The 23,251-nt window shown below is 39.1% G+C and overlaps 3 protein-coding genes across 4 annotated transcripts; 1 reads left to right on the top strand and 2 right to left on the bottom strand.

Annotated features, from left to right (window-relative positions):
- Positions 1–10,002: 10,002 nt before the first annotated feature.
- LOC135622671 (AP2-like ethylene-responsive transcription factor AIL5) lies at positions 10,003–12,365 on the top strand. Its single transcript, XM_065124705.1, has 8 exons — positions 10,003–10,087; positions 10,216–10,486; positions 10,623–10,705; positions 10,967–11,055; positions 11,125–11,198; positions 11,349–11,399; positions 11,489–11,565; positions 11,634–12,365. Exons 1-8 carry the CDS (start codon positions 10,003–10,005, stop codon positions 12,140–12,142), a joined length of 1,239 nt encoding a protein of 412 aa, XP_064980777.1. The 3' UTR covers positions 12,143–12,365.
- A 746-nt stretch (positions 12,366–13,111) lies between these two features.
- Positions 13,112–16,734, bottom strand: LOC135622684 (uncharacterized). The gene is made up of 3 exons (XM_065124727.1): positions 16,601–16,734; positions 13,908–14,828; positions 13,112–13,322 (listed from the first exon to the last, which is right to left on the bottom strand). Exons 2-3 carry the CDS (start codon positions 14,813–14,815, stop codon positions 13,286–13,288), a joined length of 945 nt encoding a protein of 314 aa, XP_064980799.1. The 5' UTR covers positions 14,816–14,828; positions 16,601–16,734; the 3' UTR covers positions 13,112–13,285.
- Positions 16,735–17,868: 1,134 nt separating this feature from the next.
- On the bottom strand, positions 17,869–22,525 carry LOC103973140 (uncharacterized). 2 transcript variants are annotated; one of them, XM_065124746.1, is made up of 7 exons: positions 22,371–22,395; positions 21,434–21,525; positions 19,942–21,169; positions 19,572–19,622; positions 19,312–19,410; positions 18,600–18,758; positions 17,869–18,223 (listed from the first exon to the last, which is right to left on the bottom strand). In XM_065124746.1, the coding sequence occupies exons 3-7, from the start codon at positions 21,151–21,153 to the stop codon at positions 18,098–18,100; spliced, it is 1,647 nt and encodes a 548-aa protein (XP_064980818.1). In that variant the 5' UTR covers positions 21,154–21,169; positions 21,434–21,525; positions 22,371–22,395; the 3' UTR covers positions 17,869–18,097. The 2 variants fall into 2 exon arrangements, with proteins under 2 accessions (XP_064980818.1, XP_009385907.2); XM_009387632.3 differs by lacking the exon at positions 21,434–21,525 and having other exon boundaries at positions 22,371–22,525.
- Between the last annotated feature and the right edge of the window lie 726 nt (positions 22,526–23,251).

Raw genomic sequence — 23,251 nt, forward strand, 5'->3', positions numbered from 1 at the left:
GGCGTTGCAAAGTGAGTTGGTGGAGAGGTGGATGAAAAAGGAGTGAGGTGTTGCTACACCAGAGTAATAAAGGAGTAGAAGTCTATAGAAAAACTACTTATTGATGTGATATGATACGCACTTGAGGGGGTACTTATATGAACCTAATGATGTATGATTGTTATAGTGTCTTGTATTACTGAGGGAGCAAGATTTTGGAAGGAAAATGTGGACTCAATAAAAATAACATGACGTGATACAAAGACCTTATGAGTTTAAGAATTAAAACACTAAAAAAATATTATGTTCAAGAGAGTATCTGATAAAAAATGCATGGTTTAAATCTTGTTATTACCTTGTGTGAAGCATAGCAACATAGTCATGAATAATATAAATAATAAAATATTTTAAGTTTTTAAAAGATTGAAGTTTTGTGATTATTATATTTGAGTAAATATGTGAAGTTTTTAAGTAAAAGTCATTAATAGTCTTTCAAACGATGATTAGTGCTATAGTATTGGGGTGAGCACCTGATTAATCATGTAGATGGTAGTTTGAAAGATTGTTGACCTAAAAGTTAGCAGCATGAAGGCTTGATGTAGGAGAGTGAGATCAGTTTCAATTATAAGTCGGTGCTTTTATTCGGTAGAACCAACTAGTTGAGATGTGTAACAGTGAGTTGATGTATAATAGACCATATAACGAGAGATAAGTTGTTACAGTTTATTATTCACCTATTTTATTAGAATAAATTATTTTAATTGTAGACTAAATGAAGTTCTTACCATTTTTCTAAGATAAGTAAAGATTGTGAGAACTTTATATTTATGTTTAAGATGATGAAACCATGCATATTTAGTAAAATAATCTATAAAAATAATATAAATATAAAATTATTAAAGAAAGTGGTTGGAAAAAAAATATTAAAGAAAGTGATTGGAATAAAGATCTAGATATCGATTTAAATAATCTTAAGTAGTTTGGAGCAAGATATGAAAGTCATTCCAAATATAGTCTATGACTTTTATTATCGAGGCAAGCATTACAATGAATAACAATTTTACTTGATTTAAAGGTTAAAAGGGAATAATGATAAATAAGTTATCATTAAATAAAGGATGATAGATAACCAAGATAACGATGCCCTTCATCGAATGAAATAACAATTGAAGCAAGAGCAATTGACTTAGTGATTTGTGAAGTTAATAGCTACTCGTAAATATTATTTTTATTCTAATCTTCGACCAAGGATGCCCCTACACTAAGATGCTTTATAGGAAACGAGTCAAAAAAGAACTCAATAGAAGTATTATTTTGTTTATAGAATTAAAATACAGAATTAAAATTTTTTTGATATGAAGTACATACAAAATATCATTGAGTATAAAAGTGTTTGTATATGAATTAAGTATTAATAAACTAGTATGAGTGATAGAGATTTTGTTATCATCACCAATAATGATATCTTCATTGTCTCTATAATCGATATGGATGGATAAATTTTGTAAATCAGAAGTGATATAATAAGAAGCACCAAAGTTTATAATCTAATTACATAGATGAACGGTCAAAGTAGTCATGATATTTGCATGAGCTCGATTGGGTGTGACAATAGGTTTGGGTTGAGATTGATAAAATTTTGCAGTGTCCAATTTTATTCCAGAGTTAGCAGATTACTTTTTGTTGATTATTATTGTCAGAACACTAAGCTACTAGTACTTGTAGTGATTATTATAGTTAAAGTTACTTCTTGAGTTATTTGAGTTGAGGTTGCCATCATAGTTGGAAAGTTGATGGTGCAATAAATGATAATGGCTCTGTATTACCTATATGTTTATAAGGCATCTTGTTTGGCCATTTATTGAAGTTCTTATTTCTTTGATTGTCATTTTCTTTAAAATTTTAATTGAATTGAGCTATGATAGTTGGTCTTATCTTCTTTTCTTATTCTTTTAGATATATTTTATGATTAATCAACTTATTATATATATTTTTAAAATACGTTAATGAGCATGTGCCTAAATTATTACTCTTAGTTTTTTTTATTCGTCTCCTAAGTCATTAAGAGCATGAACAATAATTTATTCGTCACTCACATACTAAGGCCATGTCATCTATAATAATTTTTAGATTTTACATATAATTATCAATAGTATTTCTCTATTAGGTTATCTTTATCAAGATAGATAAAAAAACTTAGCATGCCAAAGCGAAAGCAATTGGCAAATATGGTTTATAACTTGACGAAGGTGAGTTGTTTTCATACTTCTACTACAATATTGCATGAAGAGATTAATAGTATTGTAGAGCCAATAACTAAAACTTGAATTGAATGACTTATAGAATAAGACACTTTTGATATAATCATAATTTATGATTAGGATTTGCCATTATGATTATTTTTTTAATATTTAAATATTTTCATATGGATAATTAAGGAAGCTATCGAGTTAGCTTATTAAATTATATCAAAAGTGAAGGTTGATGAACTATGCTGGTCATGATGCATAATTATCACCTTTTGAAAATTTGAAGGTGATCATTAATCAAGAAATAGCCGTCATGGTGCAATAATGAAGAGGAAATCAAAAGCATTACCTTCTTCCCAATGGGATGCTCCTCCGACGACCCAGCCTCGAGGTAGATTGCACTCTAGATCATGACCTCCTGCTCCCATTTCTAGAGATCCTCGGCCTTGGAGTAGTCTCTTCAAGGCCCTGGTTGAAAGTTTATATCTTCACTTGAATTTCTTTGCTCTAGAAGTCCAGGCTGATCAGAAAATTAATGTGTATGAGACTGTTGATTCTGAAGAGTTGATTGATACATGGTCCATGGCATTGGTTGGCTACGTGGTCGGTCTCAAAATATCTTTTTTCCCAGTATCTTCATTCATCAATACTAGATGGGAAACATCAACAATCGATCTTTATATGCTAGAGAACAATTTTTTGTGAGTAAGCTCTACTCCAAATAAGATTTGCAATAGGTCCTTGAAGGGTTTTGGACTATTCGAGGTCATCTAATGATTCCATGACATTGGTTCCCTAACATTCACTTAGTGTTAGACAACATATAGTATGTTCCTTTATAGGTATTCTTCTGTGGTCTTCCTTTACATATTTGGAGTCGATGCTTTATTGCAAAGCTATGCAGCACCCTGGGATAGCCACTATATATCGACAAGGCAACAATTACGCAAACAAGATTGGCTTTTGTACGAGCTCGTGTAATAGTTTCTTCTGATGGTGATCTTCCAAATGAGGTCTTTTATCATGATCTTGATGAGAACACCCGTAAGATGAATGTCTCATATTCTTGGAAGTCACAATATTGTAGGGTTTGCTTATCTTTCAGCCATGCAAATGATGCTTGCTAGCAAACTCAAAAAATAGATCACACAAGTCTACTAGCCACGTTAAGCGCCTCAGCACGAAGTCGTTGCTATTATTCTGAATAGTTGCACTAAGGAACAAGGTGGGTCTCCTCCAGTGCCAACTGCATATGTGGTGGAGAAGATGGTGAGAATTCCAACTCATCGGGATATCAATGTGGATAAGAGAAGGACAAATCAAGAATTTCATCTCGTCCTATTTTGTTGGTGCCTTCCACAACAGGAGTATCCCATTAACCTCACATGCCAACTAGGAAATTATATCTTAATAAACTCATCACACCCCAACAAATCTCACCAACTAGGAGATCATGCTTCAACAAACTTATCGCGCCCTAAAAATATAGGCTTAAAAAGGTAAAGATATTATGCAAGTGAAAAATATCAAATCTAAGGATAAGAAAAAGGATGATAATGTCCTTCACAAGTCGCATAACCTTCCTTTTATCTAGGAAGAATCTCTTACTTCTTTTCCCACCTAATTTTTAATTTCGGTGAAGATAACCTACTGGAATATTCATGGACTTAATAAACATGAAAAATGTTAAGATCTCAATATAATAATTAGGTCTGTTGCATGTAATATTATTATTCTTATGAAAATAAAAATTAAAACACCTCATATTTGTGTTCAAAATAATTCAATATAGCATAAGGCAGAACTTTTTACTAATGATCCTCCTGACACTTATGGTGAAGTATGGGTCTTATGGAATCCCAACTTTATTAGTGCTTGGTTTATTTTCACTACTGAACAATTCATCCACCTTAAGGTAGAGGATAAAAGGAATAGTTGTCAATTCAATATTACTAGTATTTATGCTTCCAACAATATGCATGAAAGAAATGCTTTATGGACTGATCTAATTAGCGTTGCAAATGGTTGTACTAAAGTGTCTTGGATTGTTTTTTGTGACTTTAATACTGTTCGATACATAAATAAAAAAGTAGGGGGTAGACCATTTTCAAAAAGCCAACTTCAAAATTTTAAAGATTGTATAGATATTGCTACATTGATTGATATGAAATCGGTAGGTGATTGGTTGTCATAGAGTAATCAAGGTGCCGCCCATACGAAAATTATAACTAAAATAGATAAATATTTGATTAACTAAGAATGGTTAACAGTTTATCCTAATTCACTTCTTGAGTATGGTGCTCAGTTGTTTTCATATCACTTTATAATGTATATACACTAAGACAGAAATATCCAGAGGCAAGAAACCTTTTAGGTTAGTTAATATATGGAGTACTCACCATATATTAATGTGCATGAATCTCTACCTTACATCTTATGTCAAAAGCTACAAGCATGTAAAAAAACACTTAACGAATGGAATAAAAATACCTTTGGTAATATTAATACTTGGGTCTAGTTATACAAAAAGGAACTTATGACGATGTAACATAAGCTGCATTTTCAGTCCTTTGATGAGAATCTCATCTGCAAAAGAGCAGAAGCTAGAGATAAATTTATGCAAGCTAAGGAAAGCTTTCTAAAATAGATGTCTAGATAGAATTGGCTTACTCTAAGGGATTATAGTACTAAGTTTTTTTATGCTACCATTACTACTAGAAGGGCCACTAATCACATCAAGAAATGTAAAGACAAAAATGATAATCTTATTGAGGATTTGAATGAGATTAAAGAACACAATGTGTAATTTTTTTATTCCTTAATCAAGAGAAGCAACCTAATAGTATTCATATGGAACCTGCTAGAAAGCTTGATCCGAAAGCTATCTCAATCCTCAATGCCCCAATTATAGATGAAAAAATTATGAGAGTTGTCTTTAAGTCATTGAAGTACAAAAGCCCTAATCTAGATGGATTTCCAACTGAGTTTTACCAAATTGCATGGTCTATCGTAAACAATGATGTGATTAAAGCTTATCAATATTTTTTCTCTTCAGGTCGTATTCTTAAAGAAATGAATTGTACTTTTATTTCTTTAGTTCCTAAGAACGAAGGGGCTAATTCATTGGAGAACTATTGATCCATTTCATTATGTAACTCTATTTATAAGGTCATCTCCAAGGTGTGACAGATAAAATGTAAAAGGTTATGTATAAGATCATTAGTCCTAATCAGGCTACTTTCATTAAAGGGAAAAGTATATTGGGAAATCTAGGACGATATTATATGCACAACGAAAGAACATAAAACAAAATCCTAAAATTCCCACAAAAAAATAAGGTTTCATCATCGTGCAAAGATTTGTGTGCAAAAACTCGTAAAACAAAAAAACTACATGTATAAGAAAGATGTGTTACCTAGGGAGATTATATCCTTGAAAATCTCCAGATATGTGGGAGAAAATAAAGAAGGTCAACTATCCCCCTCTCTATCGGTAATCCACATGGCAAGGGCTGGCAAGGGCTGTGCAAATGCTTCTCAAATCGTTGTTCAAATCTCTTCCTCGCGCGCACCACGAATTAAGAAAGGGCTGCCCATTCTTGCTGTCCACACGCACATGGCTCTTTGGTTACCTCCTATTTATAGAGGCTCCCTATCAACTTACCATAATGGATCTTGTCATATTGGGTACTGGATCTCCATCCAACTACCCATGCTACTTAGATTAGTGAGTCTCTACACAATAATTTTTCATTGGCTCTTATTGGATCTCATCCATAGGATTCAATAATTCAGGGGTTTATTGGATATCCAATAAGATAGGGGCTCCAACAGATATCTCACATCTGAACCTCTACTCGTCACAACACCTACCATATATATGTGGCCCTTTAGACTCAATATCAAGATGACGGTGAGTCATACCTATCAGAACTCTTTCTGGATCAGTGAATTATTATCTACATAATAATTCACTTGATTCATCGATTGTAAATGTACTAAATTACTACGCCGCAATCCCTAGATGATACAAGGGAATCTAATTCATTTGACTTGTCTGTTCTCAGTTATCATATTATCATGTAACTATAGTCTCTTATTCATCTAATACCCTAGAGACCGTTTAACCGGGTATAGTAATGTTAGGCCCATACGGTTTCTATTCAAGTATCGCTCTAATCAGATTCTCCTAGAGAACTTTTTCTCTCTCAATTCAAATGACCCTAGCCAGGGATTTGTCTTAGCAAGAATATATGAGATATTTCTCTCATAACACCGAGTGCAGATGATCCTCTATTAACACTCAATAGCCCTCGTAAGGTTAGTTAGATCTGTAACTTTCAGGCTTATAAGTCCGGTATCAAAGAGTTGAGTACTCATACAGGATATCATTTGTGTCTCAAGTCTAAGGACCAAATATATCATTAGGACTACGGAATCACTATCTGACAATAAGGCATAATCAACCATTCAACATTCTGTGAGCGGATCAATCAGTGAACTTATTATCCAATGAACACTTGCACTGTATCTCAGTGTCCCCACACAAGCAACTATGAGACCAGTTACCTCCGGACGGGTATATAGTACACCAGTTTATCTGGTTGTCTCGATGTCCCTCTCGAGTAACTTATGACCGAGATTATTTAGGGTTTGTATTTAAAGGTGAATCAGTCTCATTATTGTTATCTACAAGTAATATAAAGTGATAAAATGTAAAATAACATAATAACAAAAAAAGAAAGTATATCATATCATACGTGTCATCACTCACGTAATTGGTTTATAGAGGACCTATGATTAACAAAGTATACAGCATAATATTCTTCTTGCTAATGACTTGGTGAAAGGATATGCACTCGAAAACAAGAGAGAATAAAATCTATTTTAAAGTTGATTTAAGAAAAACCTTTTATTCAATTAATAAACACTTTATCTACGAGATGCTCAGCTTCCCTCGGTTAATTGGATTTAATATTGCTTGGATGCTCCAAAATTTTTTATTCTCTTCAACGATTCACCCATTGGTTTTTTTGGAAGTAAGAATGACATCTGACAGAGAGATCCACTATCTCTTTATCTCTTTACAATTATAATAGAAGGACTCAACGGTATATTAGAAGAAATAGTCTTTAATGACAACATTAAGGGATCTCATGTTGGTTCCGTTTATATATCTCATATAACTTTTGTTGATGACCTTATTATCTTCCTACTTTTGTGAGGAATCTGATTGCCATTCTCAAAGACTTTGTTATAACTTCTAGCCTTAAACTAAATTATGCAAAAAACAAAGTCTACGTGGGTGTTTGCATTAAAGGTAAGGTTTATATTGCTCAAACTTTAAGGGTTAGTGAGGGAAGTCTTCCACTCATATCTACTGGCATCAACAAAACTCTCTATTAGCTTATCCGGTAGAAAATAAAGAATAAAATTTTCTCTTAAAAAAATAGACTTCTTTCTAAAGTAGCACGGCTTGAGCTCATCCGATTTGTATTGAACTCTTTACTATATTTATTAATTTAATATATTTTTTTTGTTTATTGAGCTTCTCCATGATACTGAAAGACTACTTATGAATCTCTTTTGGAATGACATAAATGGTAAGGCAAAGTATATGGTAAATTAAGATAACATTTACAAACCAAAAGATGAAGGAGGGTTGAATTAAAAAATATTAGAGATTGGAATAAAGCTTGTTTAGTAAAACAATTATGGGATATTTTATAAAAACAAATATTCCTTATACTCAAAACAGGTTTGTACTAGGTACCTATCACAAGAATCAATTTGGGTAGCTTTAGTAAAAATATTTCATTTTGTTGTTTGAAAAGAAATTCTGAAAAGCAAGGAATTGGCTAATCAATAACATTTCTTATGTAATCTCTTTTAGACTAGCACTAATATGTGGTATGACCCTTTGGTGAATGGAAAAAGCATATTTTAATTATTTGATGATAGAGTACGATAAGAGTTAAGGGCTTCCAAAGATTGAAAGGTTTCTAAATTCACTACTAATGGCACCACCAGGTGTCTTCCCAATCCCACTTCCCTTGAAATGTTATAACTTTGACCGATCATTAAAACTATTCCAATCAGGAATAACTCTTTAGATATGATCATTTGACTTTATAACAATGATAAATTTAATGCTGCGTTTGCATCGAATCAAATTAGACAAAGGTACAATAAATGAATTCTAAGTAGTTGGACATAGGATAGACCGAGCTTACAGAGACATTCCTTATGTACATGATAGGCCTTTCTTGACAAACTACATACAATAGACAATATGAAGAGAAGAGGTATTTATCTTGTAAACTGATGTTCTCTTTCTATGTAAAAGGAAGAAAGTACTAACCGTCTCGCTTATGACTATATTAATTATATATGGAAGAAGATTGTAATGAGATTTGAACTCAATAAGCTACTATAGTTAAACTTATATCAAGAATTAGAAATACTCATGTAAAACTTCTTAAGAAAAAGATTTCTTATACAACTAACAAATGTTACTTTCATATGTGCAGGAGATGTGTGGCAGAATTTTGAGTATCATAACAAAAATAATTTTGAGTATCATAACAAAAATAATGCTCAACTTTTGATTGAGATTCTTAGACTTAAGATCATGTATAGAGCAAAAATTGAGTACTTAACAAGTAGAGGGGAAGATTCAATTTACCATTAGTTAATAATATCATGAATGATGATGAACAATGGAATATATTTTATGGTTAAACATTTCAATAATATGATGTATTCACAAGAAGTCCACGCATATTTGGACATTGCATTTATTTTCTATTGACTATAGTAATAAATCATAGTATACAGTATATGTAGTCATGACTAGATTTTTCGATAAAATTTATTTTTATTTTACTATTTTTGAAGATGAGTTTGATGGGGTGAGATTATTCCACCTTCCCAGGATGCACTCTCCTAGATTGCTTTAAGAGGTTTTTGGCTTTAGTCTATACATAATTTGTACTTAATACAATTACTCTTACTTTAAAAAAATCAAGAAAACTTCATCAAGAATTACCGTAAAAGTTTGATGATTTTAGTCATCTAGGTAATATATATTTATAGATATTTGAGGAATTTTTTAAATTATATATCAAATAATAAATTAATTAAAGAAATATAAATATATATATATATATATATATATATATATATATATATATATATATATAAAATTATGATTCCCTATTTATCTATATCCTGATCCTCTGTCACGTGTCAGGCATTTCCCTCTTGTTTACTCCACTCAGCATGGCCGCTCGTGTCGCCATACCTCTCCACATGCTCCCCCGACTCCATACAACGCATCGTTACCTTCCCCCCACCGATCTCCGAACGCTATCCTGCTTCCATGATTGCAATCCCCAACCTGTCATCACACTGTGGCCGTCTGCAACGAAGCTGAACGACATAAGAGATCTCTGAAGGAACATCACATCCTCTGATTCCTCCGCTTCTTCCGTTCGGTCAAGAACGCCGCCCTTACGGCGCGTGAAAAGCCTCCACTTGCCCCACCCTTATCCCACTCATACTCGATCCTCCCTATTTTTATGTCAAGATTACATCACCAGCGTAGCATGGTATATTAAAGGAACCTCGTGCTTCGTGTTCCCCCTCACTCTGTTTCTCTCTCCTTTTTGGTCTTCCTTCCGTATTGCTCCTTTTGAATCTGTGTTTCTCCGAGTCCCTTCTTTTTCTTTATATCTGAACCGTGAATAGCCACTGCGCTTTCCTCGTAACGAAGAATGGACACTTCTCACCCCTGGCTCGCCTTCTCCCTCTCCCAACACCCTTCTCTCTTCCAAGCTTTCTCTGCCTCTGCTCTCCATGGTCTCTTATCCCAACACCCTGCTTCTCTCTTTCTTTCACTGTTTCTTGTGATTGCTAGTACGAAACTTTGCGGGCTTGCTGATCTAAGCTGTTATTTTCGTTTTGTGTTGAACTCATCTCGGATTCAGGTGGAGACGAGGGTGGCAACGACTGTGTGGACATGAAGACTGTGGCGGCGGAGGCGCCGAAGCTGGAGGAGTTCCTCAGCAGCCCCGGAGATCATCCACTTGGAGAACAATTTGATGGCGGTTATGACTCGGACTTGAGGAGCATCGCCGCTGGAATCCTACGGGCTTCTCCAGCAGAGCAGCCAGAGTCCACCTCCTTAGCCGTGGCGGACCCGAAGAAGGTGATGGACACGTTCGGCCAAAGGACGTCCATCTACCGTGGCGTCACGAGGTACTGCAATGCCAATAGCGTAGTGCTATTTAGCATGGCTCCGAAATCATGCAAGCTGGATGCTTGGCTTGCATGGATGTGAGCAGCCGCAACTCGGGAGCGTATTTTTTGCTAACATGGAGGCATTTTGGGTAAGGCATAGGTGGACGGGGAGGTACGAAGCTCACCTGTGGGACAACAGCTGCCGCCGGGAAGGTCAAAGCCGGAAAGGCCGTCAAGGTGCGCCTGAGCTCTCGCCGCCGCCTAAATTTTCTCCATTCTATTTTGCCATAAATCTCTTCTTCACTCTCTCTCTCTCTCTCTCTCTCTTTCTCTATTTTCTTTTCTCGCACGTGGCATGTTTTCACTGGAAGATGGATTGTCTTTTTCTGCATGCCACAGTCTACCTCGGTGAGTTCTTCTCGTCCCAATCAGGGCCAAATACGTAGAGCAAATTAACATTACATCATCATTTCATCTGTTCGGAACAATAACATGTAGGAGGGTATGACAAGGAGGAGAAGGCGGCCAGGGCGTACGACTTGGCGGCGCTCAAATACTGGGGTCCCAACACCACCACCAACTTCCCGGTAGGTGATCATGGGGGCCATCTTTGTCTTACATACCACCACACCTTATGTATGCGTACTTACATGTAGGTGTCGGACTACGAGGAGGAGTTGCAGGAGATGAAGAACATGACGCGACAGGAGTTCGTTGCGGCACTCCGAAGGTTGGGCCGTCTCTGTTTCTAGATATCTATCGTAGTAGCAATCAATGAATCATGGGCACGTACGTACCAACGCCATGCAGACGTACGTACGTTCTCATGCTGGTGTGGGATTCAAGTCACATACGACTTCGGCTTTGCTTTGTCGAGCAGGAGGAGTAGTGGCTTCTCCAGAGGAGCCTCCATGTACAGAGGAGTCACCAGGTTGGTCAGATTCATCATATTTGGAGAAAGAAGGTTGATTAGGTTTGTTCATCCTGTAAAACTAATGCTCGAATCCGAACAATTGCAAGACACCATCAACACGGGCGATGGCAGGCGAGGATAGGGCGAGTCGCAGGCAACAAAGACCTGTATCTCGGAACTTTTAGTAAGTGCGCGATCATCAAAGCGATCGTTCCCACATGATGTGGAGATGGATGACATGGACGAGTGCAGGCACACAGGAGGAAGCGGCAGAGGCCTACGACATAGCGGCGATCAAGTTCCGGGGGCTCAACGCGGTGACCAACTTCGACATGAGCCGCTACGACGTGGAGCGCATCCTCAACAGCGACCTTCCGGTGGGCGGGGCGTCGAGCAAGGCCTCGAGGGTTCCGGAGCCACCGTCGCCGGCGTCCTACTGTCCCGGATCACAACCCTTGGCGTTGGTGCAACACCAAGAATTCCTGCCCCTGCTTGCCCTGGATCAGCAGCAGCAGCACCAGCGGAGCCATCCGCCGTCAGTGTTTGAATCGTTCAGATCCGGCAGTACTGTGGACTTCGCTGCTGCTGGCAGCGGCGTGGGTCAAGCGAGGGGTGGTAGCAGTCAGCATCAGGAGCATGGTCGCGCTTATTTTCCTTGTGCTGCGCCCACCGGGACACCAGCAGCGGACTCCTACTACGACCACCAGGACGCAAAGCATGGTGTGGCAGCCTTGCATGCTCCTCTTCATGGAACGGAATGATGGAGGGGAACAGGAACATAAGGTGCCACCGCTGCTCCACGCAGAATACGAGAATGCGAAAGCCGACATGGTGCATTCGGTGGTTCGGCGTGAGACTCGAAAGCTCCCCTGGTCATGTTTCTTTTACTTGAGTGCTCATCCTTTTGCTGACGTTTCACTGTGATATCATCATCAATGCAGCTGTAAACAGTAGCTTTATATTTCTTTCTTTTCTGCACCTAAGGAACCAATCTTTTGACACATTTCAAAGGACAAACGTACGCCCCACACACTAATATATATATATATATATATATATATATTATGGATAATTATTGGCCGCATCGTTCTCGTTTTGTTGGGATGCAAAACCTTATTCTTCCAACAACGTTTGAAGACTGCGATGATCAGTAGTAGCTCAGTTGAATGAGCTAGATTCGAGTACGAGATTACTGTTCATGTTGTTGTTCCGTGGAGGAAACAAGCCGGTGGTGTTTAGCTTCATCGTGGCCTCTCCGTATTTGTACAGTTTCATTCTGGATCGCAAAAGTACCGGGCAATGGTCCATCGTCGCTCTGCGGCGGTGAGAGCGGCGGTCAGCAAACAAGGTCGAGGGCGTGCCTTTTTTTGAGGGCGAGGAGAATGGATAGGAATGAATCATTAGCATCACTGAGTACTTTGGCAGGTTGGGGAATTATAATGAAGTCAGTCAGGCATTGATGGCTACTTCTAGCGTCCTTTGTTGCACCCTTCAGTGGATGACTGCCATCTGACTTTTGATGGCAGTGCAACTCTCTACAGTCTTTAATTCCCGCGTACAATCGTAACCTGTAATAATAACTATTATTATTATTATTATCAGGCCACCGATACTGTAAAAGAAACGAGCTTTTTTTTGGCACACTTGAGAACAACGGTGACCTAGAAAAATAAAAAAGCATCGAGTGACCAGAGTCTTTCTTACAGGAATTAGGCACTTGGAAGGCAACAAAAAGAACTAATAGGATTGTTATATAACCAAGCTTTGTTTCAAACAGCAACATGGAGCATCGAGCAGCACGGAATCATTTACAATGGTAACACAGAGTCATGTGGAACTTTTTGGCCAACAACCATAAAGAGACGAAGGTTAGGCACCTCCCACTGACTGCGGTCGGTAACACGCTAGTGTTCTTGGAATCGAGACCTGCGCCTCCTGTAGCTGCAGGATGATGTGGAAGAAACATTAGCCCCCGGGCAATCAGACGACAACAACACACACCCAAACCCAACCCCCCCCCCCTCTCTTCTCGTGGTACAGCCAATAGTTTCCAAACACCAATAGAAACTTGTGATACAAATTTATGAATCTGCAAATCATGTCAGTGGTTTTGCAAGAGATGGACGAGATGCTGATTAAAAAAAAAAAGGCCTTAAGCAGATCTACCATAAACTGATAGAAAATTGTATGAACAAAAAGCCAGTTTGAGATTTTGCAGAAACCATCGAGGCATTCGTGCAGCTCTTACAAGTAATGGGATCTAGTTAATTTCTGCTTTTAAATATCTTGCAACACACAAAAAGCAGCCCTAGTGTGTCAATTGAGGTTTATGTTCCCTTCGTTTGTTTGAAATGATAATGATCGGCTCTTCTTGGTCATCAAAATCAAGGAAAAACAATATCATCATGTGCAATCTAAATTCATGTCTGAAAATAGCTTAACAAGCAGAAGGAACTGAATCGTGCTGTCAGAGTAAATTTTAAGTCTGAAATAGAGAAACACTGATGAAATGAATTTTTGAACTACCTGCGGTGACTCTGGCTTCCCCTGGATGCTGCTCCATCATCTGCTTCTCCAAACTCCTCATCACTTCCATCAAAATGGTATTCTGGCATATCAGCAGATGACGTTGAACCATCATCCATATGAGCATCATAGAATGATCTAGCTTGAACTCTACTTGTCTCTTCATTTCTTAATCTCTGCCGATCTATCGTTGACCTGAAGTTGTCGAAGACATGATAGAGAATACAAGAGGTCCACCAATTGCCGTCATCTCCAGGGAAATCCTCAAATTCATCACTGCTCTCATCCCCATACTCAATAATGTAGTCCCCAAACAAAACACCATGTGGCATTTCTGAGTGAATAGTACTCAAGACATCTATCATTTCTGAGGAGCGCTGAAAATTCTCCCAATCTTGTTGTCTATCTGGGTCCACTTTTGATGGCCGAGAATGAGGGTGCTCTTGTTTGGCATGCCGTTGCAGTTCCATGTAGTTGCCGACATATAAACATTGCTTCTCTTCGCAGCATCTCTTCATCATGTTGAGGTATGCGCGGACCTCATCAACTACGACCAACCCTGTCACATTCCCTCGACACAACGGGCAGGTAGGGCTGCTGCCAGAACCCAAAGGAATTACTCGAATGCTTTGAGTGGGTGTCCCGGTTGTAGTTGAGGAGACCGTCGTGATGGTAGGCAAACCATGTGCACGTTTATATCGGTCAAGACAGTTGGAGTGATAATCATCAGTGTCGCACATGAATGCTCTACACCCTCGATCATATGAACCGCAGTGAAGTAGCACTGCATTGTGCGGAACATCCAAACAGATAGGGCAAACGATATCATCCCAGTTAATGTTAGACTGTGTATCCTCTAAGGTCAGATAAATCTTTTTCTCACTTTCGAGAGAGGTTTCTGAAGTCATGGCAGTCTTCTTCCTGTATAAAGAAAACTACTGATGAAGAAGATAATGATCTTCATAGGGTATGACTATAAACGCCTGCTTGTCGATTGATGATAATGCACCATTTTCAGGTAATGCATATATATATACTGGGTTAACACGGAGATCATGGAAGTTGTGCATGATAATTATTGCTTATTATTATACAGAAAAAAGCGAGAAAAGTGACCAGAACCTTTTACCCAGCTATGTTAATTATGCTCAATTGACATTTTCGTCAAAATCAGAGTCACGTTTCTTAACTAAGCAAGCTTCCTCGATGCCAACAATCTTCCACATATGCTATCCTAGATGTTCAGTCTTTTTCTCAACTTTTACTATGCAAGTTTCACTCACGCACAGGACAAGCCCATCTAGTACATCTGATCACTGATGCCAATGAGACTGCTTCAACCATAGAATACCGAAAAGTTGGCTATCATCAACTTTCTTCTGTCAAGGCTTCAATTTCCAACAAAGACATAACTGATTTCAGCAGGAGCTTACACATCTTAACAACTACATCTTTCACAAAACTTTCATCAAAACAGTCAACGTCCATTCATCTGAACTTCAGTGATGCCATAAACTCACATTTATGCATGGAAGGAGAATATCATGCAACATTATTTGTAACTTCAAACACCAAATAATGGGTGGGACCAACAAGCAAATGAACAAATTTGGTACAGCATAAGGCAAACTTTTTCATGCGACTATGCAAACATCTTTGTGAAACAAAACAACTGTTAGCTAGTCCATATATCCTACGACAATGCAACACAGACACGTGCACACTGGACATACCGAGTCCGGTGGAGTCAGTATTACGATGTATCAACGGAAGACAATTGACTGAGGTCCCTTTTTCCTCCATGTAAGCTTAGATCACATACATTGTAAGGTGTGCGTTGAATCCCTCGCTATAACCTACCCACTTTAGGTTAGTAAGAGTTAAATAGGACTATACTGGTAAAAGATTCAACAGCGCATGTTTAGCTGAGGGGTCCTGCACAACAACCATAACTGTAGCTATCTCCATAGTTTGGTAAGAATATTTTTATTTAAACAAAAAGAAGCTAGCATTAAATTATAATTGCATTAGTCCTTTCTACTAGTGTTCATAAATCAATGATGGTCGGTGCAAGTGAAAAAAAAAAAAAAAATCTACAGAAGAGAGAAGTGGAATGCACAATAAAAAAAATCAACAAATTAATAATTATTATACCTTGCTATAATGAATGCATATGTATAGGTTAGAATTACCCATTCTATTAACTATCCAAGTATAAGCCAAACGTCACACATCTTGTGATGATAGGCCTTCTATTAACAGAAAACACAATCACAAGCCTAATTCGCAGCATCAAAAGAACCCGTCAGCTTCCTCGGTTCCAAGACCCACTTGGTTATCAAACGACAAAACACTTGTCAATAAAGACAAGATGTGGTTGTTAACTCCGATGAGTGCAAAATTGACTCTTTTATACCAAACGGAACCAAGTTGCAGGAAAATCAGTGCAACAGATATAGCGCGAACCCAAATTAACTCATTCCGACTTAAATGATCCCGGAACCCACAATCACAAGCGCAAGAAAACCCAAACCCTAAACAATTATCATCGTTATTCATCATCATCGTCAGCAACGAATCATCCGGACGAAACGAGAGGCCCTAAGTCAAGCAATTAACCAGAAATTCCACAAAAGATGCGAAAAAAGAGATCATAATAGATCGAAATCCCAATAGAGCAAGAAAAACCTAACCGTGTCCTCTGGGGAGATTGCTATCGTAGTGGAATAGATCAGGCCACCGAAGAAGTAGTTCCAAGGACCCAAACCCTAAGAAGCCCGACTCGCGAGGGAGAGGGAGAAGGCGACGGGAAGCGATGGAATCGTCGGCGTGCGCAGCGTCGGTATAAGAGGCCCTTGGAAATGCTAAACGGGTCGGATTCCCTATTCCTCTCTCTCTCTGTTCCATTCGCTAGAAAACGGCAACGGGGCGGGGCTCCAAAACCCGAATTCGAATCTGAATCCGAAGCGTAGCCCCGGATGCGGATCTTTAACTGCGATCCGATACTGTTTGTGGAATCGATGTGCCATCTTGTGTTTTGTTATTGCCTGGATGCTGTTAGACCGTGGAGTAGTCACAGTTTGGGTCAGTCCTAGAAGTGCAAGCTAATTCAGGGCCTACAAGGGATGAGATTAGACCGTGGAGTAGCTGCTTCTTTGTCGGAGGCGGATTTGGAGTAGCTGCTTCTTAAAGATACACCTTAGCCTCGTCGATGATCCTATATAAGTGGTTCACGTTGGGGAATATTCTTAACCCGACCCTTCCATTAGTTAAGTTAGTTGAGAAGTAAAAATAATAGAGATAGCTTGTTCTTTTAGGTTTTGGAGTTGGCTTTTATACCTGAGCGACCGATAAAGTGTAGCCAGTAGCTCGTTAGGGTGCCCTTCGTATCGTCCAAATGTTCATTTATGTCGACAATTGATGAGCTCATCTCTTTGAGGGTGGTACCAAGAAAGGACAATTGCGAGAGCATTGTTTGTCAAGACCGAAGCTTATTTAGGATGAACAGGGGATGGTCCCTTGTACCAGGCATTCGAAAAGATGAACTGGACCACATCACTTGGGTTTAATACCCTTTGCAATCGAATGTGTAAGTCTTCCCAAAATCATGATTGACAAGGGTGACATGCTACTTGAAAAAAAAAACACTCAGAGAGAATGAATCTCACTACCGGAGATTAATACACCCTATGACTAACTCGTTATAAACCCTCTCGAAGGTCGAGGTGAGCAAGGGTTAAAGGACCATGCTCCTGCTGACAACCGCAAGAGAGAGGCATAGGTTCTACCGCAGATGTTATCATCCAGGTGGCAATCCACGATCAGATGAATCAGCATTGTCTTACGTTTCTTTCACGATAAGCAAGCTTTGATCCCAAATAAAATATCCGGTATTTGTTTGACTCGTGGAAATTTTATATTGAGATAATTTGATATTAACCTTTGTAACGAGCAGTCCCAATGACACATAAACTTCTAATATAAAAAAAGAAAGTTGCAATATACTCTGTTCGGTAAGTATGGTTTTCCAGCCAACCAAGAAAGGAACGGATTGGTGAAGAAGGCCATAACACACACACACGCACACACACAAGGTTTATTGTGTCCCCATTGAAAGCTGAAGAAATGCAAGCTTTCGTTGGCCAATGCATAAGAATAAATACCACATCTTTTCTTGAGGGCAGGCTTTATTACAAGAGGGAGGCTTTGCAGATAGGGCACCAGTTCTTTAGCTGAAGCCATCGGCGGATGCATGCTGCATGGTACGTATGCTTGCACACCAACTCCCCCACCTCGTCTTCCATAACAAATTCCTCCTGGGAAAACGTAGGATTTCAGTTTGATTGATTGCTGTGGCTGAGATGGATATAACGTATTGGAGAGCCACAAAAATCCATTTAGTGTCAATAGTACCAGAAGAGATAAAGAAATATCTTACTTAAAAATTATAAATAAAAATTTAAATACTTGTAACTCTCGAGTAAAATTATGGATCTAATAATTAGAACTCTACAGTTTATTCTTGTTATGGTATTACCGGACTGTAGAAAAACAAGTGTCTTGTCTACGACGAGAAACGAAAAGCTCAAGAGCAAGCGATTGTGCATTCCGCGGCAAAAAAACAATTTTGATGGTGCAAATAAAATTCGATATGAACTATCTTGAAAGTCTGGCCAAGAGGACTGACTGTACCTGGCATATGCTGCATTTGACTTCATCCTCGTCACGTCCAGAGATCCCGGAGATCAAAGAGGCAGACATGTAGGGACTTCTCTTCAAGCACCTTGATAAAGCTTCCTCTGTGAGAGCTGTGCTCACAGTACCCATCTTCTCTTCCAGGGCTAACAAGTCCTGCTCAAGGAAGTAGAGTTACTAGATATGCTTGGCTGTAAATTCATAACAAACTCTGATACCTCAAAAATTCCCAGAAAAATGGAGACTAATAAGAATGAAAACAATGATATTTCTGGGCCACTAACTGCTCTATTTTTTATCACAGATGAGATGACAATAAAAATATGGAGCTGCTTGACCTTAAACAGCTACATTTGAATTAATGTAGTGCAATAAACCATCTTGTTGTTGATTGCAGATAAGAGAGTACTATCGGTGCAATGTAAAGAACTAGTGGATCACACTTTGTTCGAGCAACTTTTTCATTTGAATCACTTTGGTACTAGCAAAGAAATGCAGATACAACAGAAGAATGAATGACATTCTCATAATAGTTATTCCCAAAGGAATCACCAAACCACTGTAATTTGAATCGTGAACACCCAACATTAAACATATTTAGGACTTACGGATGCAAGTTAAAAAAATTTCTCTTCCATCGATGAGAACTCAAGAAAATATTCATCAGCAAGTTTCATGATACTACACATGGCTCAAAGGTAGAACAAACCTCATATGACATATTATCTATGTCCATTCTCATGTCTCTGTACTGGTCATGGAAACTTCGGCTATCCAAAGACAAATGATTGCCAAGGGCCAATAATTGCTGCAAGGATAATGTCACAGCTGTTAATGGCATAATATAATAAGAATAAAATAAATACTTCGCCAGAAAGTCCAATTTGATTTTTCATGCATTTTTGGATTTATAAAATAGCTCTTATAATTAAAAGCATGCTATCTGTGGAGCTGAACGCAGATAACAACCTCGTGTGTTAACCCTTCATCTTGTTCAATCCTCTCAAGTGCCAATAACACCTGCATGTCAAAAGACATCTGAGTAACTTTCAAATTATTAGAGGTAATTCTACACCAGGCATTTTCAAAAAACCATAAAAAGAAAACAGAAGAAACTAAGTACATCCTCAAATAAAATATTTTGTGATCCAAAATAAATTAAGAAGAAGAAACTGAGATGAATAGAAACAGCTGCATTTATACATCATAATGCCCAAAAGGATTTTGCTTGTTCCACACATTGCTTGCATTGCAACTGTACGCACCCAGTGTTCAATGTATAAATTATGTAGACTAAGTTTATAAAGGAGAAGCATTACGATATAGAAGTCAGTAATACCTCAGCAACTCCTCCCATGTTTAAGTGTGGATAGCCATCTCTATCTTGTAAAAGAGCATCAAATATATGCAGGCGATTGGCTGCAGATTCATGAATTTGTCTCCTAGGAGCAATCTGAGTGCTGGTTCCAGGATCTCCATGTATATTCTGGTAAAAACGATGAAAATCTGCGGATGATCTCGATGAACTTTGAGGAATAGCTCCTGATTCACATTGTGACTGTTGGGTAACAGTTAGAGGCATTGGTGCCAAAATGGACTCATCTACTTGTCCTACTGGTCTTATTCTAGTATCACCCCTAGGTGGCTGCCTTGTTCTGACTGAGACAACAACCTTATTGGTAGATTGGTTTCTGGATCCTCTTGTAGCTTGATAAGATATTAAATGCTCCGGAAGAGATACACTCAGGTCTGAAGTACCTAGATTTGATCCATTTGAGGATGGGATTCGGCCTCTGCCTCTGAAAGATGAACTTCCCCTTTTGAGGGATCTCATTCTTAAATTATTATCTGCTCTGCTACTTCTGGAATCAGCAGAGCTACACTCTGGTGCAAGAACATTGGATATGTCTGTTCCTCTAGGATTTTCCACACCAAAGACCTCTGACCTGGATGCCATATCATGTGAAGCATCCCCATGAGTCATGCTGGTGCTACCAGATGCACTCGAATTTTCTATATAACGATATCTAGACTGTCTAGCGGCTTCCTTAGATGTTATTGATCTCAATTTCATCCTGCTGGACCCCACTCCTCCAGTTGCACTATCTGATGAGCAGGGAAGCTTTGCAGATCCAACTAATGGACTTAACGGGACAGAGTGCAAGTCTTTTTTATTCTCTACTCTTCGGTTGGAGTCTGAATCTTTTATACCTGTGAATCTTCTACCACTTTTGGGTTTATCACTATCTCTTCGGGTATTACGGCTTTCTGCAACATTTGCTTCTTCACGAGAACAACTGGATCTTTGTCCTCGTTGAGGCTTTCTAAAACCATTAGCAGATAATGATTGACACGGTCCTGAGTGGAAGGAAGCTCTGTCCTGTTTTCCTACCTGGGTGCCTTTCATGGCATAGAGACTAGCACTACATCCCAACCGGCTACAGCATCGGACACTTCTATCATGGTAGTTTTGTTCTCTAAGAGTAATAATGCAACCACCTCTGGAAAAACTTATTCCGGTAGCGGTCCTTCTACCCTTGGAACCATCCATGCCACAGCGAAAACACCTGTAGGAAACGAAAACAAAAAAAAAGTGACTTTAATCCATCAGCATCACAAATTTGCTGTATAAAGAGTAACAAATTAAATTCTCAGCATGACATGGGAATGAAAATTTTCTAGGCAGGAAGAACAAAAACTACCCCTAGAAACATATTGTCATCATGGCTGTAGCCTTTCTTACCAAGTGTAGTCACCTAAAGAATAACTTTTAACTCAAAAAAGATCAACGGAATCCAAGTAACCAAGATATCAGCCTATCAACAACTCACTAATAACCAATGCCATAGCAAAGTTAGGCAAGATAGGGCCCTGCTTTACGACTTCCAGAGCCCATTTGGAAGGAGGAACCTTCAAAAAATTTCTGAAATCAATGAAAAGACTATAAATAAAGATTAAATTTCTGATATGTAGAGCTAATAATAAACAAAAATCCAGAGAAATCATATTCCCAATAAACACTGATTGGGAGAAAAGAATGCATGCACTATGGTTGTTTTAAGGCCATAATCAAACCAGATATAGCAGGTAAGGACATGGATGGAAATACAGATCAGCAAGTAGCATAACACAGCTCCGAGGATTCAAATTCAACCATCAAATCAATTCTTTTAGTAAAAGACATCAAACAGGACATCAAAAAAAAAGAAAAACGATGATGGTAACATTAGAGCAGAATTAGAAGCCAAAGGCCATCGTGGATAGATCTTTCTATTTTGGTGTTCAAAGGAATCGTTCTGTTCTTCTTCGACGCGAAAAGGAGCATCTTCATCTTCCATCTAATCCAAATTCATCACGACCAACAAGCGCAGAACAGAAGATTCAAGATTCACCAAAAGCAGCAACAAACGCAAGAAGAAATTGCTACGGCAACTAAAAGATATCCAAGAATCAAGATACAGATATAAGGTAGATACACCGATAACCAAGAATCAGGTCATTATCACAGAAGGCAAAACTCCTGGGTATAGAGGAGATTAAAGCAAATAAAAGCTTGCATGAGCACACGCCAATCCATGAAAACACAAGAAGCAACAACAATCCGCCCTTCTTGGCCGAGAAGACGCTCAAAACCCCAAAAAACAGGCAACTTCTTATGCTTCAAGATCAATTCTTTCTCTATTTGGGAGGACAAGATCGTAGTTTTATCGCAAGAACTTGATCGTTTACAAATTTGAGAACCGAAAGAGGGAAGAAGAGAAAGAGAACCTCGTGTTTTCCTCGGCGACCGAAGAAATCGTTCGGCATCGAGTTGAGACACGGCGGGGAGCGAAGCTTTAATACCCAAAAGGCAAACCAGCCGATGGGCACCAGAAAGGAACAGTGGTCAAAGAGCCGGCCGAACGCCTCCCGGTTCGGCATCGAGACCGGATGTCGGCCGTCGGGGTCCGACCCATGGCGCGCGAAGACCGGATCGGACGGTGACCCGATGCCGATTGGCCGTTGATGAGGAACTGCTGCATCTCCTCCTCCGCTGATCCTATCGACGGGGTCCGACCCATGTTCCCAAAATAAAGGGACATGCAGCGGTTCCCCGTCGATCAAGCCGAATCCTCACCTCCTTTGCCTCCCTCGATTCACCGAATCCAAAAGACATAACGACGAGGATAGTAATTATGATAAGACTCGGCTGACGTCAGCCGACGCCTTACGTCTCGATCGACGTGATTACACTCGGTCAACTGAACCGGAACATCAGCCTAGGCGCATTAACGCTTACTCAGGTTCGGTTCTTCACGCCACGCCAACGCCCATGTCAGACGCTACCAGCCTGCCTCCTGCAGGTGGGCACATCAAACAACAATAAGCTTTCCTATAAATACCCTCGCATTCTGAACGGAAGTGGGGGGCGAGACACTCTAAAACACTTCCTCATCTGAAACCCCCTCCACATCTTCTAACTTGATCGTCGGAGGGGTCGGGTCGGGAAGGGGGTCGGGTCAAGCTTCCCGACCCGACCTTTGTGCAGGTGCGAAGCCGAGGGTCCCCGTCGGACGCGCGGACGACGAATCCCTGCCCGGAGGAAATGGCGACCCCGTCCCGATCGGACCATCGCACCGAACCGACCCCGCGGGCTCGAGGGACGCCCC

This window comes from Musa acuminata, chromosome BXJ1-3 (genome assembly GCF_036884655.1).
Source record: "Musa acuminata AAA Group cultivar baxijiao chromosome BXJ1-3, Cavendish_Baxijiao_AAA, whole genome shotgun sequence".
Lineage (NCBI taxonomy): Eukaryota > Viridiplantae > Streptophyta > Magnoliopsida > Zingiberales > Musaceae > Musa > Musa acuminata.